This window comes from Podarcis raffonei, chromosome 2 (assembly GCF_027172205.1).
Source record: "Podarcis raffonei isolate rPodRaf1 chromosome 2, rPodRaf1.pri, whole genome shotgun sequence".
Taxonomy (NCBI): Eukaryota; Metazoa; Chordata; class Lepidosauria; order Squamata; family Lacertidae; genus Podarcis; species Podarcis raffonei.
Window position 1 is genome coordinate 93,261,680 of NC_070603.1, and position 21,011 is coordinate 93,282,690.

The 21,011-nt window shown below is 41.1% G+C and overlaps 1 protein-coding gene across 9 annotated transcripts in view; it reads right to left on the reverse strand.

Moving 5' to 3' along the window:
- The window catches only part of CNTN4 (contactin 4), a 521,364-nt gene that overhangs the window by 54,948 nt on the left and 445,405 nt on the right, over window positions 1–21,011 (reverse strand). For all 9 annotated transcript variants that reach the window (XM_053378148.1, XM_053378146.1, XM_053378151.1 and 6 more), the window contains one exon: window positions 11,859–11,986. In XM_053378148.1, the coding sequence (XP_053234123.1) occupies window positions 11,859–11,986 (128 nt within the window). The remainder of the gene's footprint in view (window positions 1–11,858; window positions 11,987–21,011) is intronic.

Here is a 21,011-nt window from a genome sequence, read left to right on the forward strand (position 1 = left end):
GCTATAGGGCGAGATAAGATCTTGACTGAGCATATTCTCCTATATGGAACACATCACATTTGGCAAATCTTCTTTAAATCTAGGTTCAAATCCAAGTTTTGGAAGCTTGGGCTGAATAAAAACAAAAAAAGCATGCAGCTTCCAAGTGGTATTAGTGCTCTGGCTTCTAACTCTCTCAAACCACCTATAGCCCAGTATTCATGCACTTGTTAAAGCCCATCAGGGCCATTCATCTCATTAGACACTATAAAAAGTATGGTGTTATTTTTCACTTGTTTTACTTCTTTCTTTCTTTCTTTCTTTCTTTCTTTCTACATTCTATGATTACTAGCGGTGACAACTGGGGATTAATATAGACTCATTATGTATTTATATTTCTTGACTATATTTCGTTTACGTTTCTAAGAGCTTGAGTTTTGGTCAACGACTTCCTCCTCCTCCTTTAAATTTACCATAGATTCCGGTGTATAAGGCGACGTTTGAACCCCGGAAAATCTTCTCCAAAGTTGGGGGTCGCCTTATACGTCGGGTATGGGTGGCACGGAGCAGAGCCCGCTCCCCACTGCTGTGGTGGCAACTCTGAAGCAGCAGCAGCGGGCAGTGGGCTCAGCTCCGTGCCGGACGGCTTTCTCCTGGCGCGGAGCTGAGCCCGCCCCGTTGCTGCCCAGTGTACTGGGCAACTGGGCTTATAAGACGAACCCCCAAATTGCAGCTGCCAATTTGGGGGGGGGCGTCTAATACGGCCAGTCACCTAATACGCCGGGATCTATGGTATATCCCACCTTTCCTCTCAGAGGAGCCCATGGTGGCAAACAACAAGTAACAAAACAATAAAAACATACTGAAAGCAAATTCAGCAGAGAAATGGGAAATATCTCAACTTAAAAAGCTTGTGGAAGGTCTTCAACAGGTGACAAAAAGATATGGCACCTGTTTAATATTCAAGGAGAGGGAATTCCAAAGGTTGGGTGCCACAATACTAGAAACTTGGTTCCTACATTGTACAGAACAGCCTCCCAATTGGATGGTATCTGCAGAAGGCCCTCCCCTGCACAGCACAGTGATCAACTTAGGATAAAAGGGGTGAGACAATCTTTCAAATATTCTGCTCCCAAGCTGTATAAGTCTTTGTAAACCAAAGCCAGCACCTTGAGCTTAGCCTAGTAGCTGTCTGATTGGCCACTGTGAGAACAGGATGCTGGACAAGATGGGTCATTAGCCTGACACAACAGATTCTTATGTTCAGCAACTCTTAAATTTGGGAAGCCATGATTTAGGGTAAAACAACATTTTTTGTTACTAATGTCTTGTTGAAAACTAGGATCTTGTCCAGTTTAGTCTGGCTGTTCAAGAAAACAAGCACTGTCCAAATTGAACAGCATTGGGAATATGACTCCTATATTCTGACATATCTCAGCAGTTCTAACCAGAGTGTCAGAGATCTGCAGCCCCCTCTCGTGCAGCACAAATAAGTGTATATCCTGTGTTTTGTCTCTGAATGCTGCATTGTTAGAACGTGCAAGCTCTGCTGAGATGTAAGTCTACAGTTATTAAGCAGTCCTCTAAAATTTCTAATTCATCGCCCAAATCAGTTTCCCCAACCTTGTGCCCTCCAGATATTGTTAGGTTCCAACTTCCATAATTCTCAGCCAGAATGGCTAATGGTCAGGGATAATATCCATCAATATCTGGAGGGTACCACTTACATCAGAAACAGAGCTTCTTTCACCATTGGACTTAAGAACATACTGTCTTTTGCAGCTCTCAGGTACCCAATCAGTATGTGAGGCTTCATTCTCAACTTTGTTTTCCTGGAAACATCAGGAGTCCAAAGATGCTCTTAGCTGCTATCATGCAGCTAGTTAAATTAAATTGGGTGGGATCCAACTAACGAGTCCTGCAAGCAGAAACCTGTGCAAAGATGTCTGCTGGTGCAACAGCACTTTCCACCCCCCCACTTTCCCCTGCCTGTCCTCTGAAATTGGCTTGGGAGGATTAAGAGACTCCCCCCCCCCCCAAAAAAAAACAGCATGTACTGAGGTAAGGGTGGATTGCTCCCTCTGGAAAGCTGAAATGCTTGTACTGATGATTGCCACACTGCTATGTTGAATTCCTTGCATTGAGAGCCAGCATGGTGTAGTGGTTAAGAGTGGTGGATTTATAATCTGATGAACTGGGTTCGCGTCTCCGCTCCTCCACATGCAGCTGCTGGGTGATCTTGGGCTAGTCACACTTCTCTGAAGTCTCTCAGCCTCACTCACCTCACAGAGTGTTTGTTGTGGGGGAGGAAGGGAAAGGAGAATGTTAGTCACTTTGAGACTCCTTAGGGTAGTGATAAAGCGGGATATCAAATCAAACTCCTCTTCTTCTTTGCTGATTTTATACCATTATATCACCTCTGTGTGCAATTGTTGCCTTCCCATTTTCCTCCATTCATTCTTTCTCCAAGTAATATTCTTTATATTTTGACTTTTGGTTTCATTAAAAAAAGAATTCTATCCAATTTCTCTCCAGGATCTTCCTGTGTGCTTAAGATTGCACAATTAAACTACACCTTCAGGATTGTAAGGATACTTCACAAAGCTGTGTACAATGCAGTGTGTATTCCTGAGAAGAATAAAAAGAGTCACCTTTCAAAGGTTTAATTCCTAAAGTTCATTATTAGTAGTCTTTCACCATAACAAGTGCACAATTTCCCCTTACTGCTAAACAAACATGTTAAAAATAGTGGGAACAACACCTCAAAATCATTTAAAAGCTGAAGTGATTCAGTGTGCTGAAAAACTTTTGATCTTTCAACTAAATAATTTAGTTGCAGCTGTTTTGTGGCACTTTCCCATAGTAGGAAAATACCAGACAAATGGTAAGTACCTGTATGGAAAGACAGCTATAAATATGGATTGTAGCATAATGGATGGATACCAGAACCTACTTTTCCGTCCTGATCCCACCTGGCTTTGCCTCATCTCTTTCCAGGAAATCTTGTCTGAATCTGCTGCCTCATCTGCCATAGCTCAGTGGTAGAGAATCTGCTGTTGATGTAAGATCCCAGGTTCAATTCCCAAGAGCTCAGGGTAAATCTGGGAATGCCACCCTGTCTCAAATTCTGGAGAGCCTCTGCCAGTCAGTGTAGACAATGCCATGCTAGATGGAGGAATAATGCTCAATATAAGGTAGCTTTCTACATAAGGCTTAACACTTCTGGGCTCACTAGAGTCATCTGACGGGATGCTGTTGGAAAGCGGATGCTGACCTAGATGGACCTTTGGCTATTCCAGCGGAACAGTTATGTTCCAACCCTTGTTTCCTTATTTTCTTTGCAACTTGAATGACTGCCTAAATGGAAGGAAAGGATAATCTGCAAATTGTTTTAAACTTCTGAGCCTTTATATATATACATATATATATGGGAGGTCATGAGAAGAGCCCTCAGATGCTACAAAAACCATTAGCTCTAGTCCTCACAAGAAAAATACTAAGAAATAAAAACATGAAATGCACACAATAAAACACTTGTCTCTTCCTGTGCTGAGTATTTGCTTTGTCAGATCTCACCTAGTGAAACAAATATTTAGGAACATCACATGGTTCTGTCTTTCTTTCCTTATTTATGTGAACAATAACATCATTTAAAGCCACTTAACTGACTAGAATGGTAAACAGCAAGGGAAATAAAATGTCTTGAAAGTAAAAAAATTATAGAGTATTTCAGTTTCTCATTTAATCAGTTTTCTAAAGGCAAGATAACTGAAGGAGATGTTCTGGGCCAGTAGATCCATTTTAATTTCAAAGTGTGTGTGTGTGTGTGTGTGTGTGTGTGTGTGTGTGTGTGTACACACACACACACACTCTTTAATAAAGCTAGAGATAAGCTGTGGAATGTCCAAGAATTGTAGGTCAGAGATCTATGCTTTTTAATATCTAGCTGCTCTTCAGTAAGCCTTTCATCACGTTAATGACTAAGTCATACTGATTGTAAAGCAGTTGTAATGAGGCAATTAGTAAGGCAAATGACAACCATGGAGAATGAAATGAACAAGGCTCTCAACACAAACCAGATGGATATCTTCAATATATTTCTTGTTATCAGCTTGTGGTTTTATGCTAAATTGCATTGAATCAGTACTCAAGAAAACCATTTGAATTGGTTAATAAAGAACAACAACAGGAAACAAAAAGATATCTGTTCCAAACATAAAATTGTGGGGAAAGCACTACTGAAATAGACCTGGAGGTGGGATCATGCCCCCAAGTAGCCTTCTAATTGGCTAAAGAGGCTGTCAGAAAAGGTCCTCCTGGAGCAGGACCTACTGAAAAGCAGGTTACCATGTCCAGGAATCTCTGAAAATAAGACCAGGTAGTGAAAGGACACAAATGCTGTAATGGTAATTGATATTGCTTTGAAGTTGGAAGCTTTGCTGTGAGGACGAAAATAAGTTGCTCTACTTTTTAAATAGGACGTGGGTGGCGCTGTGGGTTAAACCACAGAGCCTAGGACTTGCCAATCAGAAGGTCAGCGGTTCAAATCCCCACGACGGGGTGAGCTCCCGTTGCTTGGTCCCTGCTCCTGCCAACCTAGCAGTTCGAAAGCACATCAAAGTGCAAGTAGATAAATAGGTACCGCTCCGGCAGGAAGGTAAACGGCGTTTCTGTGCCTTGCGCTGGTTCGCCAGAAGTGGCTTAGTCATGCTGGCCACATGACCCGAAGCTGTACGCTGGCTCCCTCGGCCAATAAAGCGAGATGAGCGCCGCAACCCCACAGTCGGTCACGACTGGACCTAATGGTCAGGGGTCCCTTTACCTTTACTAAAGCACAACTTAGCATACATTTGACAGCATACAGCCAATAATTCTTACATTATTTTTCATGTAACCAAGCGATATGAAGAGATTTTTATTTTTGGTAGTGGAAGAAATTGAACACTATGCCTGAGGTACTGTAAAAAAATGGGAAATGACTGACAAATTAATTTTTAAATGCTGCAGGTAAACACATTTTCTGTTCTACACATCACCTCACAATGTTTGCTTGTTTGCCCCTTCTCCTGTCTACTTTAATAGATAGGTAGATACATTCATGGTTCTCATCAGAATCTTATTCAAAACTTATCATTCAGATTAAGCAGCAATCCCAAAATATGGTCAGATTTGTCTGGAGCAGTTTCTGATGGGATCCTATTTAAAGCAACCGAAGGGTAAAGGTAAAGTTAAAGGTACCTCTGACCATTAGGTCCAGTCGCGGATGACTCTGGGGTTGCGGCGCTCATCTCGCTTTATTGGCCAAGGGAGCCGGCATACAGCTTCTGGGTCATGTGGCCAGCATGACTAAGCCGCTTCTGGAGAACCAGAGCAGCGCATGGAAACGCTGTTTACCTTCCCGCCAGAGCGGTACCTATTTATCTACTTGCACTTTGAGGTGCTTTCGAACTGCTAGGTTGGCAGGAGCAGGGATCGAGCAAGGGGAGCTCACCCCATCCTGGGGATTCGAACTGCCGACCTTCTGATCAGCAAGCCCTAGGCTTTGTGGTTTAACCCACAGTGCCACCCACGTCCCTTAACTGAAGGGTACCTTTAATTATTTCTGTATGTTCTAAGACTACGTTTTTGCTTGTTGCTTGGATGTGACTTGTTATAAACTTCATTGTATGTAGAGTAAGATATGATATACCCATAATGTCTGTGGACATCTTGCAACAAAAGGTATAATAATAATAATAATAATAATAATAATAATAATAATAATAAACTAAAAAAAAAAACAAAAGGTAAAATAAACCACTGGACTTGAAAAGCTCACATTCTTAAAGGAAGAACATTTAAAGTTGGGAGAAAAAAGTCTTCATTGTATTTTAATTATTGAGGTATGAGGAGAGCCAAGAGAAATATAGTTTATGGTCAGAGAAACCTTCATATGATAAGTTTGTCTTTGTGTAGGCCACAGACCTGATTACTACTACTACTACTATTATTTATATTTGTATACTGCCCTATACATGTAGATCTCAGGTGACCCACAACATAAAAATTACAATATAAAACACACAAAATATATAATAAAAGCAAAAACAAAGACCACCCAATAATCCACATCACATTTAAAAAAGTGGCACCCAGTTATCATTCTATGGTTCCAGCCAAACTAATATACATCTCACTCAAGACACAGACCTATCCATGTAAAATAGGGTACTTTCACAGTTCATTTAGAGTTCACAACAGTTTTCTGCATTTTATATCTTTCATTATGGGACAGATTTTAGCACTGTGATTCTCAGGTTGCAGTTAATATCCATGCCTCAGCCCTACGGGTATATTCTCTGCTTCATGCACACATGTAGGTCCCATTAATACTAATGGGATTGACTCAGAACTGAGCACTAGGGAAAATAAAAGTACTTTTTAATGTCCCCTGACCTTATCACGAAGTGAAGGAATTCTTAAGCCACGTGAACTAACCATGAAGCGAAGTTTATATCAACTAAGGCAATTGGCACGCTCCTACAGAAGCGGCGACAAAGTCTGGGGTTGTGTACGCACTACCAGCTTAAAATGCTGTGTTTCCGATCACATTTGCACAACATTGTACACATCAGTATGGTTCAATGTGTTTCTAAGTTGCTGCTGTCCATCCACACTAGTGGGCAGAGAGGGGGCGTGGATATCTTCCTATGGCTTACATGTTCAGATCCGATCAACACTGATTTCGAAGGAAACCCATCCAAATGCAGAATTTCTCATAACCCTATAGGATAGGCGTGGTTGTCGCTAATGTTGTGTGTACATGGCTCCACAAACAAAATGGCGAGAGTACTGATTGCACAGTAAATGGGAGTGTGTACACAACCTGAGATCAGCCAGACAAACTGAAATGCCAGTTTAGGAGGCCCTAATATGGCAAAATTGTGAACGACAGGCCAATGTGCAAGGTGCATAGTCCATGATGCTTATACGATCCACGATGCTTATACGAAAGACCAAAGAAAAGGTCCCACCAACAGCAGCAATGGATTTCCTGTTGTGAATTTTATAGCGTACAGTGGTACCTCGGGTTACATACACTTCAGGTTACATACGCTTCAGGTTACACACTCCGCTAACCCAGAAATAGTGCTTCAGGTTAAGAACTTTGCTGCAGGATAAGAACAGAAATCGGGCTCCGGCGGTGCAGTGGCAGCAGGAGGCCCCATTAGCTAAAATGGTGCTTCAGGTTAAGAACAGTTTCAGGTTAAGAACAGACCTCTGGAACGAATTAAGTACTTAACCCAAGGTACCACTGTACATCAAAGGGTCCTAGGTAATAAAGAAGGCTACAAAACAGCTAACACATTACAACGAAGGCCCATTTGCTATAGTTTTAGTCTTGGTGTGTCCACTGGAAAAATATAAATAAATATAATAAATAAATAAATAAATAAATAAATTCTCAAACTTTACAGTACTACAAGTGAAATAAATCATTTCTAATAAATCTTCAAAAAGGAACACATATGTGCAGTATATGCTTTCTTTTATCAGATTTCCTAACTCCGGTTTTGCTTCCTTCACTCTCACAGTTGATAAAAACTGTCATTTAAATACATGCCACTCAAGAAGACTTTGAACAAATATTGGCTAGGAAAGGCTGAAAGGCTGTGGCCATCTATCTCTGCTGGTGTTTGGCAGAATTAAATTGACAGGGTTAGAATGCTGTGATTGATTACAAAGCAATAAATCCATCTCTTTTGATCTATTTTCCAATAGAGGATTTTCCCGCCACAAATGAGAGAGAGATGAAAAGTGTTTATCAATGTTATAATCTATGTGTCTGTTGTGTAAAGTAATTCATCAGACACAAGACTACTCATAAAAAAGTGCATAATTTAATTTAAAACATTTGTCATTGTCAGCACATCTAACAAATTACAACACCAAATGTTATTGCCGACATTTTATTATTACGTTTAATTTGGTGATAGAGAGTTTCTGGGCATACATTTCAGAGCCTTGAGATACATTTTTAAAAATGATCAGTGGCTAACAGTATTCAATCATGCGCTGATTATATCTTGGGGAAAATATGACTGGTGTTGCAAGGGCAACAAGAATAAGTTACTAATTTTCTCTGAACATGACAAATTTTACTGATGCACTTAAAAATGATTTTTAATACCATCTCATTCACTGAGACAACAAGGAAATATATCTACCGCTGGGATAGGAAAGTCAGAGAGCCAATATTGCTCTTCAGGCTCAAACTACACCAACTATTAATTGTATGGCTAGCAATTCTTGTCCTGCATTTGTATTTGTATTTTTTATTTCTGTGAGCCATACAGAAAACATATGTTATCCATTGTCTGTCCTATAATAAACAATGATGATTTAAAACAGGCACATAGGCAAACTTGGCCCTCCATATGTTTTTGGCCTACAACTCCCATGATCCCTAGTGGTCAGGGATGATGCATAGCTGTGCATAGGATTGCAACATGGAGCTTGCTAAAAACAATTATATCTTATCCAGAAGCGATCTCTCTCTTAATACTGTAATGGCATGATCTGCAGCTTGATAAATGATAAAGGAATCAGTGTAATGATGGGGGGGGGGGGAAGGAAGGGGAGCCACACAGTGGAGGTGGTGCTTGGGGGAGAAGCCACCTAGTTCACTCTGCTTTCCTAATTGCAGCTAGTAGTTCTATTAGACAACAAGAAGAATGAATTTGTAAAACTGATGGAACCGCATGCAACTCTTTGTTAGGTACTCTCATATAGCAAACTTTACACTTTTGTCTATAAAGTGCTAAATAAGCACGCATGTGGATAGATGTGCCCAGAAGCTGAAGGCACATGATGAAATATGTTTGCTGAATCTAAGCCAGACTGAGACTGGGCACCAGCCCTTAGTCCTCTTTCGCTGTTTCTTAACACATGAAAGCAACAGTCTATACTTCCGGATGACTTCTTTATTGAGCATTCATCCTGACTGGTTTGCAGGGGGTTAGGCAACAACACCTATTCACTGAGCATTCATTCTGATTTCTTTGTGGGGAGGTTAATGACATAATGCAAAACAACAAAACAAAACATGTTATCCCACACTTTACCTATTGCAAAAAATCTGATTTTGAGGAAGCAGGTTTGCTGCACATGAGTTGCAACTCAACTTTAATTGTGTGACCTGAATTTGCTGGTATAGCAAAGGTTTGGATTTGCCATATTTCCTTGCCAATCTACCCCAGGAGAGTAGTGCATGGTGCTTACCAAGGGCAGCAGGTGTGCATGGGAAATGACCAGGGCCATGGACCAAATGTGTCTCTTGGGCCAGAGATTTCTCATCCCTGCACTATTGTTATTGTTATTGGTTTTTATATATATCCTGCTTTTTTCTAGGCTGGGACTCAAGGCAGCTTATACAAATTAAAACAACACGGGTAAAATACAGAAAGCTAAAAACATATAAAGCATAACAGTTAAAAGGTAGTTAAACTATAATAGAATAAGAATTAAAAAATCTACAAAGTAAATATAGGCATGTAGAAAACCGTATGTGACTCTGAACTCAATAATAGCAATGAAACAATGCAATCCTTTCAAGTTTCCTACTTCAGACAATACAGGGGAATTTTGAAGGGCCAAACTAAGCTTTGCTGCTAAAATTATAGAGTTATGCATTAGTGATTTTGAATGTGAAAAATCTGGCTCATTTTTCATTTCAGCAATATAGGGTCAGAAAGAAATTTCACACTTGGATATGTTAGTTTCAAGGGGAAAACTTAATTAGCTCAGCAACAAGTGTCAGCGCTAGGGTTTTGCTTTAGGGAAGCATACAGAAAACACTACAGTCATTCCACCCCACCCCCGAAGATTCTGTTGCCTATGTTTGCATGTACCTTTCAGTACAGCAGCTAATTATAAATTGTAAAAACATAAATTGTAAACTCTTACATTCTGTTCATAGTGATTTTTTTTTAAGTACCCTTTTCCTTCCAGGAAGATCACTATGGCCATGGGGTAACCAACCTGGCTCCATCCATTGTACAGAGATTGAGCACCTGGAGGGTGCTGCAGATTCCCTCTGCATGAGAGAACCGTCTGCTCTGATTGCTATTTACATAGGTCTTCAGAGTGGAAGGGAGACATATTCTTGCATCCGCCACCAGTCAGGTGAGCCATGGCAGTCAGGTGTCCTGTGCTGCACCCCCTCACTCCCACAAAGAACATCATGGCAAGGGAGAGACCTACTTAGCCTTGTCCATTGACCAATGAAAGAGCAGCAGTATCAAGTCTGTCAGACTGTGACTGTCATATATACAAAACTCCAGCTTTTTCAACTCAGACATACTATTGAGCAAACCGTAAATAAGTATGAAATACTATACTCAGATACCTCATTTGAAACTTCCCTGACCAACCCAATCCGAAAAAATCCTAATCAGTAACATATACCCCTCTCTAAAATCAAACCGACCCATATTCAACCAAACACATGAATGAAAACAGGAAAAAGGCCCATCAAGCTTAAACCTCACTATCCAACCAAGAGAATTGACATTATTCAGTAATATACCAAAAATATTAATGAGCACCAGCCTTAAAGAAAACATTTTGATGTTTATCAATGGTATATCACTGCCCAGACGGTGCTGAATATACAAGAATGATATGGTTTGCTGGAGGTGCATAAAAATTAAAGCCTGATTTTCTTCACATTTTGGAAATGTGTCAAAATAAACTACGGTATTTATGAAACATTATGCTCAACATAGTATTGCTCTGGTCCATGGACTCACCTCTTTATCTTAAAGCCAGACGGAAGGAACAAGGACCTACACTTAGTCACAACTTTCTTGACAAGTGCAATAATCCATATAGCTTGGATTCATGCTAAATTTGGTGTTCTCTAATCTTATTTGCCAATGAAGAACTGTTAGGCAAAACGCATCTCGCTGCAGATATTGGCTTTGGACAATGTTTGTTTCATCAGGTGCCACGTCACTTCATTTAACTGATTTGTATATTCTTCTTCTTCTTCTTCTTCTTCTTCTTCTTCTTCTTCCTCTTCCTCTTCCTCTTCCTCTTCTTATTTCTATACTGCCCTATACCCAGTACGTGGGTGGCGCTGTGGTCTAAGCCACTGAGCCTTGGGCTTGCCGATCAAAAGGTCGGCGGTTCGAATCTGTATGATGGGGTGAGCTCCCGTTGCTCGGTCCCTGCTCCTGCCAACCTAGCAGTTCAAAAGCATGTCAAAGTGCAAGTAGATAAATAGGTACCACTCTGCCGGGAAGGTAAACGGTGTTTCCGTGCGTTGCTCTGGTTCACCAGAAGTGGCTTAGTCATGCTGGCCACATGACCCAGTAGCTGTCTGCAGACAAACGCCGGCTCCCTCGGCCACTAAAGCGAGATGAGCGACGCAACCCCCAAGTTGTTCACGACTGGACTTAACTGTCAGGGGTCCTTTACCTTTACCTTTATACTGCCCTATACCTGAAGGTCACATGTAATCAGTTTGCTGATGAATATATCAGTTTGGAAATGAATATATTGGCTATTGGGCTATGTTGTTGTTTTTATTGTTTTAAAGCTGGTTTATGTATGCAAAAGATGCATATTTATTTTAGAGGTTACCTTGACTTTTTATTTTATCTGTATAGTGTTGGTCAATGAACATATTCTATTTGTTCTTCATTACTCAGTCAGTAGCAAGTTCTAATGAGTTCAATGGGGTTTTCTCCCAGAGAAGTGGCCTTAGATTCTGGCCTAAATTGCCCTTTTTTTCAGCAACAAATGCTTCATATTTAAAAATTCACAAGATCTAAAATAGAAGAGATCTGCCCCATTAGAACTGAGGAATCAGAAATGTGTGGGGAGAAATGTGTTACCTTTTACCACCAGGTTTCCAGTGCTGCTGGCTACCCCAAAATGATTTGTTGCTATACACGTGTAGCTTCCTGCATCAGCTTTAGTAACATTGGTAATCTTCAGAGTTCCATCTTCTAAAACAGTGTGTCTGAAAAACAATGGAGAGATGCAGGTTAGAAGAAGAAGACGAAGACGAAGACGAAGACGAAGACGAAGAAGAAGAAGAAGAAGAAGAAGAAGAAGAAGAAGAAGAACTGCAACACTCAACGTTTATTATTCACATTTCAGGGGGTTGGACTGGATGACTATTGGGTTCCTTCCAACTCTATGATTCTACGAATACAAACACCTGAGAAACCACTGCAAGTTACAAGAAAAGTTGACTTGAGAGACTATTAAGGAGGCAGAAATACATTAATCCAACAGAAACAAATTCCATGAGTTCTCAGTATCCCTGGACTTAATACTGAGTGGTGTCCAGGGCCTGGTGCAAGAAGTAAGTGTTGTCAAGTCAATTGGGAGCAGTGACCACATTGCTATTAAACCAGATGTACATGTAAATAGCCAATGGCCAAGAAAACTCCAACACAGTCACATTTCACTTCAAAAGACCCCAAATGAGAGGATTGGTAAAAAGGAAGCTGAAAGGCAAAGCCAAGAACGTCAAATCGCTCCAAAATGCTTGGGATTTGTTTGAAAACACGATAATAATAATAATAATAATAATAATAATAATAATAATAATAATAAATTTTATTTATATCCCACCCTCCCCAGCCGAAGCCAGGCTCAGGGCGGCTAACAACACTAAAACAGTGCAACATTATAAAAATTAATTAAAATCAAAATTGATGGCAACCATAAACTAAAGTTTTGTAAAGATTGCCAAAGGAGGGAGTCAGGCTGTGCCCTGACCAAAGGCCTGGTGGAACAGCTCTGTCTTGCAGGCCCTGCGGAAAGATGTCAAGTCCTGCAGGGCCCTTGTCTCTTGTGACAGAGTGTTCCACCAGATTGGAGCCGCAGCCGAAAAAGCCCTGGCTCTCGTTGAGGCCAGCCTAACCTCTCCGTGGCCTGGGACCTTCAAGATGTTATAAACTCATCTGGAGTGTATAGCACAGATCAGGAAGGCCAAGAACATGGGCATCCAGCAGAGTCAAGGAAGCTTTGGAAGAAGAAGAAGAAGAAGAAGAAGAAGAAGAAGAAGAAGAAGAGGAGGAGGAGGAGGAGTTTGGATTTGATATCCCGCATTATCACTACCCAAAGGAGTCTCAAAGCGGCTAACATTCTCCTTTCCCTTCTTACCCCCACAACAAACACTCTGTGAGGTGAGTGGGGCTGAGAGACTTCAGAGAAGCATGACTAGCCCAAGGTCACCCAGCAGCTGCATGTGGAGGAGCGGAGACGCGAACCCGGTTCCCCAGATTACGAGACTACCGCTCTTAACCACTACACCACACTGGCTCTCTGGAAAGAGATAGTGGTTGTGGTGGGGAGAATGAAGGAGAGAGAACACCCCTCACCTTCTTCAAACCTCCAACTTCTTAGAGGGAAATTGAAGCCATGCTTTTCTACCCTATCAGCAGAGGTGTAAGGGGGATTGGGGGGGGTGAGCAATACAAGCAGGGGCAAAAGCCCCTAGTTCATACACACACAGAGAGAGAGATTGCTTAAATTAGAATGTTTCTTTTTGTTTTACAGAGTTCACTTGCCTGAAGAGAACAATAACCAAAGACTGCTGCTGCACAATCTCCATTATTCTCAACCACAGAGTTCTACAAGTTCCGCTGACATGCACCATCACAGCCATGGGTGTTTTGGACATAAGACATCAGTATAGTGACTGAAGAATAAGCTGCATGAACATAAATGGCACTCTCTTACATGTAGTGAGATGAATCAATATGTAAATGATTTGTTGATAAAAAGTGGCATACAAATACTTGAAATAAATAAGGAAATAAACACTATCCAAACTTCAGCATTTTGATGACATCTGTCAAAAAATAATAATCTTGTTTTACCCAGGTTTTATTTTAAATACTTCCTGGCTTGTCTTTTTCTCCAGCACCCAAACGTCCTTGCATTTTCTGCGTTTTTTACTTTGTAGTGTAATGTTAGGCTGCTGATCACTTGAAAGGATTTGAGGATTTCCAATTCCAAGGAAGTCTTGCTGGTAATTCTGGTATCAGCTCTCTGAGCCTCAAGGGGTTAGCATTACTTTACAGAATACAAATCTGTGCTGCTTGCATCTGTGAACTTGAGGTGTGAAGCTAGCTCTCTATAGCGAGTGGATGTCAGGAGGTATCTTGTGGCAGATATTAAAACTGTGAACAGGCAACCAAATCGTTTCATGAATCTGTGCAACCAAATTCTAGAACCACCATTCCTTTCAGTAATCTTCTTCATTTCATCCAAAGGATTTGCAATAAAACTGACAAATACCTGCTTAAGACAGCTGCAGGTTTTTGTTAAAATAAATATACCAGAGCCTTAATTTTCCTCTTTGAACTGTGACTCACTGATGAAAGGGATTCAGGGCGACTAATCTAACCATTCGTTTCTGCTGAAGGTGCCTTTTTTCTTTTTCTTTTTTAAGCCATACTTATATTTTGAAGCTGTTGGGGCAGATGTTAACATAAGTAATTATTCTAGCACTTTGAAATTTGTTAAAAGGGTGCTCAGGAAATAGGAATGACTTGAACTTGTTTGTGTTGCCTCAAAAAATTCCTTTGTAAATGTTAAAACAGGGGGAAAGGCCCTTTGAGGCTACTGAATTGCTAATTGGGTTGAAAGACAATGTCCCTTGATCAGCCATGCCAAGTGGCATTATGGGAAACGTTTTGTTTGAAGGTGAGAAGTTCAAACAAATTAAGCGTTTTCCATCTTACTGAGAATCAAATATGTTTCAGCTGACAGATTACATAAGGAATTTCAGTGGGTCAGAGTTTGTTGGATAATCTCAAACTGGTCCTAATGGATGAACGGGGTTCGCTGAGCAAAAGTGTGCTGCAAGTTTTATCCAAAGATGGTACAATACTATGCTGGTTTAAATAAAAATAGGGCTGTCACCAGATAAAGGAAGTGTTCAACTATAACCCTATGTACATTTACATCTGAGTAGATGTGCACAGACTACATTGTTAGTCAACTGGTAATATGAACCAGTTAATTGAGCAAATCAATAAAATAAAGCTTATCTAGGCTCCATAGTCAAAATGTGTTAATGTTTACTTACGTTAGTCATTAATCTCTGTTGAATATTGTCTGCTAATATCTATGAATTTTGACAATACTTGACTTAAACTAAAGATGTAAATCTGCTAATACTACTTGGGCTATCACAAATGAGCTATAACTGGGATGCTTTTTAGTCATACTGTAAGTTTTTATCAGCAAAAGGAGAGCAAGAGATAATTTTACACTGGGAAAAAATAAAGGTGATAAAAGGCATTGCTACGTCCCTATAGAGATAGGTCATCTTATCTTCCATGTATTACATTATCTGCAACATACAGCAGCTGTTGATCTTTGCTGTGAACAGACCCACAGAGATGAAGAACGCATCTGAGTTTAGAGATAAATGGAAACACTCTTTTATTAAAAGTAAAGCTTTTTATGTCTAAGTCTTCAAAAACTGGCGGGCACCTCAGTTCTAGAGATCTGTGTTGCTGAATCTGACTTTGTATAATTATGATTGGTTTCAATTTTAAAAACATAAACACTTCAAAAACACTTCCTTTAGACTGCTGAGCAAAGGAACTGTTTTCGTCTTTGAAAAATGTAATGCATCAAAGCATTTGTTGATGGTTCATCACTTTCTGTTTTGCCATTTGCAAAATGGAATACACAAAGCATCTGTAGAGGTTGGTCAGTCGGTAATGTAAATGGTAAGATGACTTGGCGTTAGGATTTATCATCCATAAGTATCTACACAAATGATTTAATGAAGCAATCCTAAAGTTGGGTCAGTGATTCACCTCACCCATAAACTTCCATAGATCTATAAAGATGACTTTCACGCCGTGCTTTTAAATTTAAATTGACTTTGATCTATTCTTGCTTGTCTTTGACCTATGATTCACTTTCAAAAATTTTACTTCGACCTGTTTACTGCGAGTGCGCAGCTACCAGCAGAATGTTAAAAATAAAAAACCTTAAGTATATAATAAGAAGGTTTTTTTGAAGAACACAAATCCACCTGAGGGACAGCTAGTCTTTTCTTGTAGACAAGGAAGGGTCTAGCCACAGTTAGGCATTCTTTGGTGACATTCAGACTGGACTACTTGGTTATGGGTTTGGGTGGTGGTGGTCAGTTTGAGTGATACCTGTTATTCCCTGCCAAACCTGTGTATGGGAGGCTAGAATCTATAGGAGGAAGTTTGCTGAACCAGTCAAGCCTGTTAATGGCTATTAGCAACTCAGCTAAACACCCGTCATACACATCTTAAAAGAGTAAGCTCCATTTCCATAGAGACAAATGAGTTGGCCATTTCTCATCTCACCTGGCTAGATGCCATATCATCCTAGGATGGAACAGCCAAGGTGTATAGCAGAGTTGTGTGTATGAGCTGGACTGATGCTAGAAGTTGGATACACAGAGACATGTCTGCTCTGTGCTAGACCCGAGGGTGTGAGGTTGGGGTTTCCCTAGAAACTCAATGAAAAAGCAAGATCTGTTGAGGTGTTAATACTGTGAGCTGAAGTTGTATGTATATGTATATATACATACACAGCACAGTCTCCATCAGAGGCATAGCATGGAGGGAGTCCATGGGGACTGTGGCCCCAGAGGCAATTTTGTGAGGGGGCACAAACAGGCTCCTTCATCGGAGCCTGGTTCCAAGCAAGAAGGAGCTGTGTCTTGACTGGGTGCTCGTGCCTGGTCACAGCTCCACCCCCGAGTCAGGACTGACCTAGGGGAGAAGAGCAGGAGAATGGGTGGCAATGCCACCGCCCAACCTCCTTGGCCACAGTGTACTTCACACCTGGCCACAGCAGCTCCACCACTGGAGCACATCTGACTGGCGGCAGAGAGCAGCTCTCTTTGGCTGTCGCGAGGCATGCCTGGCTGCAGAAGCTCTGCCGCCAGATCAGGTTTCACCCAGTCAAGGAGAGTGGGCAGCAGCTTCCCCACCCCTCTCCTCCTCTGGACTGTGGTACCCGAGAGGGCACCCTCCCCCCCCTTGGGTGTGCACTCCACGCATCTGCCCTGGGCAGCACAGGCATATGCTTTGCTGCTGGTCTACTTTGATCTTTGTTCCAAGGAAACTGAACCCTCAGTAAGTGCAGACATCCTTGGAATCTCCTGTTGCTCAAATGCTGTGTGTCAGGGAACTGCCAGCTAGAGGCGGAGGCAAGGCTCCAAAGCGATGCTGGAGAAGGGCCCAGCAAGGAGAGAGGCAGCTCATCGGCTGGGGAAGGAAATCAGCATAACACCAGGGATAAAGGGGGGCAGATGGGGGAAGCGGAGAGGGGGCTCCAGGACTCCTCGCCGGAGACCAGCGGGGAGAGCACGGGTCCTCTGCTGCCCACACCCACCCTGCGCAGAAGACTTCCGCGCAGGGAGAGTAGGAGGAGACTTGGCGTCAAAGAACTTCTTTGCTGGAAGAGGTTCAAGAAACGCCCACTGACGGATACTGCTAGCGACTGAAACAGCCACGAAGTGAAGGGCTGTCCAGACAGAAAAGGTTTAACCAGGCAACCTAGCCAGGAGTGGCGGTAACTTACGCACGAGCAACCCCTATAACCATTACACTGTGGTTGCACAAGACACAACTCTATGTAGCACTCCTTTAGAAAGTTATCAGAAGCTACATAATGTGGCCACCTGAACTTTGATCGGGGTCAACCACAGGGAACATATGTCAGTTTTGAAAAAACTTCATTGACTTCGAGGTGGTTTCTGGGCCTAAATCAGGTTTGATCTTTAAAGTCCTAAACCTGTTGGGAATTCTATTCCTCCCGCGCTGCAGATGTGTGGGATTGTTACATGTCACATGTCTGTTTACATTCCAGCACAGATTTTTGGAGTCTTGTGAGCAGTACATCCGCTCTGTATTGCTTTTGTGTTCTCTCTCTCCGAGAAGAACGACAAGGAGAGAAGCCATGTTTTCTTCGTCCTGATTTATGTACAATAAACGTAGCCTAGTATCCAAGGCTGGAATCAGATTTGTTGTGTGTTTACTCTGCTGAGTAACATGTGCTCATGCACAACAGCATGAGTCGCAGACGCACGTCGAAGGAGGATGACTGATGGATCTCCGCAGCGGCAAGACTAGAAGGGAGACGCTCCAGCTGGGGCTTGTCCAGCTGGCTTTCCATCCCATGGTTCCGACGAAACCATCTGGGCCTAGGGTATCTTAAGAATTGCCTTTATTCATATATGAGTATCTATAATTTAAGACAGGGGTGGGCTATCTGTGGCCCTCCAGGTGATCAAAGGTCAGGAATGATGGGAGGTATAGGGTAGAATTTGATGTAGTGATAAGTGGGGTATGCTTGCAAGGAATGAGGTCTGCTCACACAGTGAGACTTTCCCCCCTCTCCTCCCCACTTGTGTGCCCCCGTGCACCCCTAAACCCAATATGGAGGTCCCCCAACACTCTGGAGCAGGTTTAGGGGGTGCAGGGGCATGCAGGTGGATCAGAGATCTGTGTAAGCAGACAATGTACTACCTATAGTCAAACAACAAAACTCTAGCATTGATTTAAAGATCTTCTTAGAGCTTCTGCTCTGGGTTCCACAGCCATCAGATAACCTAGAACAGAACCATTTTGACAGCAGCACCAAAACTGTGGAGCTCTCTCCTAGTAGAAGTTTGCTCCACTTCTAGTTTTCAAATAGTTGATTAAGGCAACCCTTAATTTATTACTGTTTTTGGATGCAAGGTTTGCAATCCACCTTGAAGACCTATTATATCAAAAAGCAAGCGGCACCCGTTCCACAGTCTAGCATCTCCATCCTATAGCTTTCTCCATAAGCTAAAGACTCACCTCTTTACTCTTTAAGAATTTTGTGGGAGTTTTGCTGGCTTTACAGTGTTCTGTTCTGTCTGCAACAGTTTTACCCTATTTTATAACTGACTGTTTCATCTGCTTTTTATACATGTACAGTATATTATGTCATTGCAACCCAGCTTGGTTTCGTATGGTGAAGGGGAGGTTAAGAATTTGTCCAAATAAATAAATAAATAAATAAATAAATAAATAAATAAATAAGGTAAAATTATTTTAACAAATACCGGTAAATTGAAGCACCATTCAAACACCATATTTATAATAGTGCAAAAAATAATTGTGCTATAACTGTGCAAATTAGTGCTGAAATAATTTGTAAATGCTACTTCCTTCGTAAGTTATAAAAGTAAGCATCCCTTATAAAAATTAGCTCTGTGTGATAGCACTGCATATGTTAGTAAGTGCAACATCTGTTGTCACCTGGACTGATAAAAGCTAATGGGTATTCTTCTGCCAACATCAGAACTATATCGTGTAAGTCTGCAATCTTGTAAATTAGCCTTCAACCAGATTAGAAATAGTCTTATTTCTGTCATCTGAATTCAGAACACATGTACTTGGATAGATGTTCCTAACATCTAATGACAGCATCCTGGTGACTCAGACCCAAGGGCGATGGAGAGAGATATAGAATTTATAGAACTTTGGAGTGGCTTAGAAGCAGATACATCACATTTAACTCACACAAACGGTTTTCTTCAGTGAAATTGCCCATTCTACTTTGCAGAGGGAAAGCGGGGAGGGAGAGCTCATCCAATTCATTCTCCTCCCTCCCCTGAGAATGGTACTTTCTCACAGGTAATGGTGGAGGAAATTCAATGCAACTAGCAAACTCCAGATGAGAGTGAGAAGCTAGAAGAAAGCTGGATCTGAACAGGGCATTCTCATTTTTATTCCCTCTATCTCTCTCTTATGAACCCTCAAACAATTCAGGTTTCTGCTGGAAGGAGAATGGCAGATGCCAGGTTTTTTTGTGGGGGAGAAACCTAGAAATTGGTATATGGCTTAAAAGTATAAGTCTCTTATACTTCGAGCCTGGATAAATACCCACCGTCTATTACACAACGGTCTGGGGACCGTAGCTACATTCAAACATGTTTCATACAGGTATCAATTGTGTGTGGATACCTATTTGGACGTCTGGAGGACTTATATTAACTTATATGTTTAATTTAAGATTTGTGTACTGATGGTCACTGTATCTGCAATGTGAACTGATGGTGGCTTATTTTTATTACTATTATTTGTATATCTAACAACATCTGGAAGGACACTGCGGCCTACATCTCCAGAAGGAAACATTATTGTGCTGAAGCTAAATATCAGCAACATAATAAATTATGCTGCTACCTACTTGATATTATGAACACATCAATTTGCTAGCTGCAAGCAGATCTTACAGATTCTGATTGTTGATTAAGCATACAAGTCAGAAATATTTCATGCTTAGCTAAGCATTAAAAAAAAAAATCCCAGGAAAGCTTCTTAATGTTTTCTTTCATGGGTAGCAAGGTATCTTAAAGCAAAAAGTTAAAGAAATGCCATCTATAAGCTTTTCGGCAACAGCTTATATAACAAGATGTTGAAAAGGGGGTGCACTGAGTATCTACCAATAAAAAAAATCTGTATTCTGCGAGAAAACACAGTTTAGCGGTACTTGCCGATATAATGGTCTTTACAGCTGTTTACCATTGATACCATTTGCTGTTTCTTTAAAAAGACACATAAGCATAATATGGGGAAATGTCAATGTTTAACAGATCATTTCGTGCAATCTCTACAGATAATGGACAGTTGTTTTTTTCTACTACAGAAGCTGATTCAGTGACTGGCAAACAATCTGGAGACAGCTGTGAAATCAACCAGGTAATATGCTCTAATGACTAATACGTCTGCAGGAGCTGATGAAACTTTTTTGCTCAAGAGATTAATCTTGAATGAAAGTAAATGCTTTATAATGACAAATATTTAAGGGAAGTAGAGAATGAAAGATGCAATTCTAATTATTATAAAGAAATTACCAGTGATTTAGGGAGTAATAAATCTAAGCCTTTTGTTCACTTTAAATATTACCTGTGCGCAAGAATTGTACTCGTGCTTTCCAACACTGGATTGAGATTAGGTACATAGTGCCCAGCACATGAAATCAATACAGGC